General features: G+C 49.1%; 1 protein-coding gene across 2 annotated transcripts; it reads right to left on the bottom strand.

The window, feature by feature from the left end:
• Positions 1-1,561: 1,561 nt before the first annotated feature.
• Positions 1,562-4,977, bottom strand: LOC113835065 (DNA-binding protein inhibitor ID-4). Of its 2 annotated transcripts, XR_004768907.1 has the most exons (4): positions 4,122-4,977; positions 3,685-3,743; positions 2,871-3,094; positions 1,562-1,854 (listed from the first exon to the last, which is right to left on the bottom strand). XR_004768907.1 is itself a non-coding variant. In XM_027409985.2 (3 exons), exons 1-2 carry the CDS (start codon positions 4,560-4,562, stop codon positions 3,699-3,701), a joined length of 486 nt encoding a protein of 161 aa, XP_027265786.1. In that variant the 5' UTR covers positions 4,563-4,977; the 3' UTR covers positions 1,562-3,094; positions 3,685-3,698. The 2 variants fall into 2 exon arrangements, 1 of the variants encoding a protein (XP_027265786.1); XM_027409985.2 differs by having other exon boundaries at positions 1,562-3,094.
• Between the last annotated feature and the right edge of the window lie 388 nt (positions 4,978-5,365).

Here is a 5,365-nt window from a genome sequence, read left to right as displayed (position 1 = left end):
CCTGATAATGAAAAATTGCATAACTCAGTGCCAGTCAATTAAAAACCACAAACTTAGGATCCTTTTTCTCAGTGAAGATTGATTTATTAATATAGGAGCTCCGTATCTAATACAACAGGCTGTGGGGGTGTGAATCTTTTTTTTAAGTTCTAAAAATGCAGTTATAGTTTGACAATGAACTTGAGAAGGAATTACACAATACCAAAGTCAGTCAGTTCTTTGAAATGTTTTCTTTCTTTATCGATGTCTGAGGGGCCAGGGTTTTGTAACAACTTTAGGAATAACATCCTAGGAGGGGGGATACTTATTTTCCTTCCAGGATTTTAAACCAACCTTCTTTGGTTTTGCCTATACAATAAAACTCTACAAATTACCAAAAACAGTTCAGGATATTTTCTTTTGTTAAACTAAATATTTGCACACTATCTGGATAAGAGAATTAAAATATTTTTATTATCTGGCTGCCTGGTTAGGACACAGGCAATATGGTTCATAGAATGTGGTAACTTCTACAACTGCATTTTTTTTTTTTTTTTGGTCATGTAATGAGCAGTGGTTTTATTTAGAAGTGTCAAATTCTGCTTCAGTGGGCCAAGGGAAAAATACGAACTCTGAGGAACAGGATCTCCAAACACATTTCTTTCAGTGTTTTTTGTATGCTCAAATATAAATTTAAACACCAGTATCTCTTCTAACACCAGAAACATCTAAGCATTAATTTTTTTCTTAACGATTCAGAGTCTAGCAATGTGAGTTTTAGACACTGCCTAACAGCTTAGGTAGGGTTCATCAGTCAGGCATGACACACACAGTCCCAGGGAAGGACACCCATGTGACACAATTCCTCTGAAATTAAACTGCCAAAGAAAAGGAGGAATTGTGCCCTTTTTAATAACAAAGAATGCAATCCTTAGAATTCTTCAGATTTGGCATTCCCCCAGTGTTCTAGTGTTTTCCTCCTGATGTGTGAGAAGAATGAGTAATAAAAAAAAAGCACAAATGTCATCCAAAGTCCTTTGACTTTATAAGGTTCAACATCAGATACATCAAATTCTCAAACCGCCAGAGACCAGGGAAGGAGCTGAAGGTAACTAAGCAGACACTGGTGCTGGCGGGGAGGACACAGGGTGTAAGAAACCCTCGGTTAATTTTTAACCTACTCATTTTGCTCATTTCTGTTGAGGTATTACCCCTTTGACTGACAGCTAGAGACTGTGACATTTCATATCCCCATAAATATTTGACTTTGACTTCATAAAAAGTCCCTTGGGTCCATAATACTTTTATTCTTGTATAATCTGAAACAAATCCTTTCCTTTTAAAAATCAAACAGACCACGTTTACACACAGTTCACTATTTACAAAGCACCCAATTAAATCCTACTTAATTCTCCCACTCTAAAAATTCCATCTAACTGGTATGTAAAATACCTGCTACATTAAATGTGTGATGTTCGCAAACCCTGGAGTTAACAGCTCACCTAGAAAATACGACTTTCCCGGAAGGGAAGGGTCCTAAATCAATTCTATAGTGTTAAAGAAATCACACTAGAAGTCACAGTACAAGACAGATAAATCTACTTTTAATTTTCACATGTAAAAGTTACACATCACATGAAATTGGACAGGAGCTTAGTGGTAACTGACATCGCTATAGTGAAAATCATTTTTATAAAAAAATAATCTAGATGTGGTCATCAGAATTTTTGGTCTACGTAAGTTATGTTTGAAGATCGACTTTTATCCCTGCTTGAAGGATTTTCCATTATGCTTTTATTTTTCTTCTTCTACTGATGCCTATTAATATTCTTTGGAGGAAGGAGGGCAGAAAATGTCCGTTTCCAAGAGTTTGTCCTTTGGTAGCAAGCAGAGAACATTTTTCATTTCTATGACTTAAATAATCTGTACAGATATGAAACTTCATGACATTATGCTTTAGTGTAAAATGAAGAACGACAAGCATTTCCACTTTGATAAGAGCAGATTCTGTAGACTCCTTAAAGAGCCAAGCATTTCTCCATCCTATATGCAAAATCACTCAGAATCTATTTTTTGACCTCAATTCAAAAAGAAAAAAAAAACACACACTTAATTTTTTATATATATTACACTATAAAACCCTGCACTTAAAAACAGATAGCGTATGTTTTCAATATGTACACTTCCAATACAAAGGTTTTCATCTAGGTTAAAGAAAACACATCTGAATGGACTCAGGAGTTTATTCTGTGATTAAACATCTCATGCACTCATGCAAGACCAGTACCTAGAGCTGTTACTTCCAAGCCTCAGATACTGCATACTGGGCAAAACAAAAAACAAATCAACAGCCTGGCCAAACAGAAAACACATCGAGATATTAAGAGCTCTGCAAGGGAGCTGAAAAATAATTTTTCCAAAAGAAATATTCCCATAGATTAAAAAAACACACACATAATATTTACAAAAAATATTTAATTAAAAATATCTTATAATTACAGTAGTCTATTAAAGCGCATATACTTTCTCACACTTTATAGAACATCTCTATATATACAGGGTATGAAATGTCACTCACTTATCTATACAATATGTAACATTCTCGCAGAGAAAAAGTTCCCTGCCCTGTTATAATCATCTATTTTAAACAATAGATGTAAAACAACGTATCTACAATGCTCTGGTATATTAGTAAAGCTTCAAAAACAAAACAGTTCCCTTGTCACAATGTAGCCTCTACAGTTGGATTCACTATTGGTCTTCTACTTAGCAGTCCTGTCCTGTCACACTTAAGCTTCCAAGTTTAACTACACCTCCAAAAGGGTGATAAAAATAACCACAGAAATGTACAATTCACAGCGGTTATGAAAGAAACAAAAGAGAATACGTACGGAGAAAGCTTGTGAACGTGCAAAAAATTAAAAGTGAATGAAAGTTTTATTTTTTTTTTCCTCTCTCTCTCATTCTCGGAATGACGAGACGAGACAACGTTTCTAGATTTGCTGAAGGTTGGTTGTTTTTCCCCCTTTCCTCCGGTGTCTTTTTTCTCTTATTTTCTGCTCTGGCCCTCCCTTTCTAGGGCTCCTGGCTCGCTCGTGCTCGGGCGGCAGCACACCTGTGGAAGAGGAATGAATAGAGGGGGTGTGTGAACCAGCTCGCTGCAGACTAACTGGCGCCACCGACCAAACTCAAGACACGCATGATCAACAACCCAAAACAAACCGCCGGGTCAGACAACACCCGCAGCCCGCAGCTCAGCCAAGAGCCGAGGAGGCAAATGCGGGCTGGGAAAGGCCAGGGGATGCATTCCGGGGGCGATCTGCCCGCATCTCTTTTTGTGGGTGTCAGGCCACTTTGCTGGGGAGGAGGGGTAGGCAGGAGGGCTGGGAGAACTCGGGACACCGGGGCATTCCACGCCCACGAGGGTGCCCTCCCTCAGAGGTAGAGGGGACCAGCCGAGCCTGTGGGTCACAGCCGAGAGCAACGCGGGGCGGCGGGGACCGCAACTGAGAGGAGCCTCGGCAGTGACCCCCCGAGTTGGAAAGTGCGGACTGCCTCACTGAGTGGCAGAGGAGGTGTGGGTGTCCACGGGATTTACACTCGGAAATGCTGGCAGACAAAGATCGCCGTGGTGGGGGCCTGGCACTGGTAGTCCCCGGGGAGGTGGAGGTGACCCGCCATCCAATTCGGGACCTGAGCGCTCACCTGGCCAGCGCGGCTCAGCGGCACAGAATGCTGTCACCCTGCTTGTTCACGGCGCCGGCCTGGAACAGCAACCCAACACCAAAGGGAAGATTAGGGTGTGCGGACGATGCTGTCGCCACCGCCCGGGAGCCGTCCTGGGAAACTAGACTGGCCAGCAGAGTCCCCACCCCAGTCCTAAGCTGGGGAAGCCCCCTGAGCTGTCAGGGACAGTCCCGGAGACTCACGGCACCGAGTCCCGAGCCGGCTCCCGCACGGGGACTTGACATCACCCAGCCCAGCAGGCGGCTCCCGGCGGGCGGCGGGGAGATCCGGGAAGCCGCTGCCAGCCATTCCTGGGAGGAGGGGGACCACCCGTATCTTGCCGCCCCGCACCGCCTCCGATGCCGCCTGCGGGGTGGGGGGTGGGGTGGTGGGGGACGCCCGCCGAGGCTTCTCACCGGGTCAGTGTTGAGCGCCGTGAGCGGGGTCCGCGGCGGCGCGGCCGGACAAGCCCCGGCCGGGTGGAGCGGTGGCGCGGGCGGCGGCGGCTGTCTCAGCAGGGCAGGGTGCGTCTCCAGCGCCAGCTGCAGGTCCAGGATGTAGTCGATAACGTGCTGCAGGATCTCCACTTTGCTGACTTTCTTGTTGGGCGGGATGGTGGGCACGAGCCTCCGCAGGCGGCTGTAGCAGTCGTTCATATCGCACTGCAGGCACAGCGCCGGCTCGTCGGCCGCCGCCTCAGCCGCCTTGCAGCGCGCGGCCGCGGCCGCGGCGGCGGCGGCCGCCGAGCCACCAAGACTGTGGCCGTGCTCGGCCAGGCAGCGTAGCGCCAGCTCCCCGCCGCCGCAGCCCGACGGCGCCTTTCTGCCCGAGGGGCGCACCGGGCTCACCGCCTTCATCGCGCGCGTCCTGCGCGAGGAGACCCGCTGGGGGACGAGCGGTCGAGCGAGCGCTGGGTCCTTGCCCGCGATGAGCTTGGCTCCCTCGCCTGCTCGTCCGGAACGGTTGCAGCACCCGGCGACCCCGAGCTCCAGAAATCGACGGGAGGGTCGCTCGGGATTTGGGCAAGGGGATCTCAGTTCTCAGTGAGCGACGCTCGGCTCAAAGCAAAAGACAAGAAAAATTAAAAGCCCCGGAAGAAAAAAAATAAAGTAGCCCACCCTGGTCTCGGTTTCGGAGTCGTTCCCTTCCGAGCCCCGACTAGGTGGATCGCCGCCACCGCGCTCCCCTAGCCGGCGACTACCCTCTCGGAGTAACGACTCCCAACCGCGCCTCCCAGCTCAACGGCTTCGCCCGGCTCGCGGCGCAGCAGTATTTGTAGAGCCGCGCGCCCTGGGGGCGGGGCCAGCGCGCGGGCCGGGTCGCCCCGAGAACCGGACGCAGGCGAGCTGAGAGCGCGGGCGGAGGCGCGGAGGGAGGTGGCGAGGGCGGGGCGCCGGGCAACCCGAGTGCGGGGATGGGCGGGGGGTCGGGAGTGACCAGCCAATCAGGAGGCCAGTGCCACCTTGGGGAGCGACGCTCGGGCCAATGGGAAGGGCACTCCATTCCGTCAACGCTGTGGGAGGGGAGCTGAGAAAATGAGAACTGGGTGGGAGTCGGGCCAGGATGGAGAGTGCCCATGGGAGGGGAAGAGACAGAGAAGTTCCTGCGAAGAACTAGGGGAATGTGCTAGCTGGAATGCGTTCTGCATCCACCTAGGCTG

This window comes from Cricetulus griseus, chromosome 3, assembly GCF_003668045.3.
Source record: "Cricetulus griseus strain 17A/GY chromosome 3, alternate assembly CriGri-PICRH-1.0, whole genome shotgun sequence".
In the NCBI taxonomy this organism is placed as follows: Eukaryota; Metazoa; Chordata; class Mammalia; order Rodentia; family Cricetidae; genus Cricetulus; species Cricetulus griseus.
The sequence above is the reverse complement of the archived record's forward strand: the minus strand, read 5'-3'. Positions and strand labels throughout refer to the sequence as shown.

What these genes read in the sequence shown, in the direction of transcription:
- LOC113835065 (XM_027409985.2), bottom strand. Translation starts at nt 4,562, where the DNA reads ATGAAGGCGGTGAGCCCGGTGCGCCCCTCGGGCAGAAAGGCGCCGTCG. An exon ending in CGGCGCTCAACACTGACCCG is followed by an intron (nt 3,744 to 4,121) that starts GTGAGAAGCCTC and finishes TTGCTGTTCCAG; the next exon opens with GCCGGCGCCGTGAACAAGCA.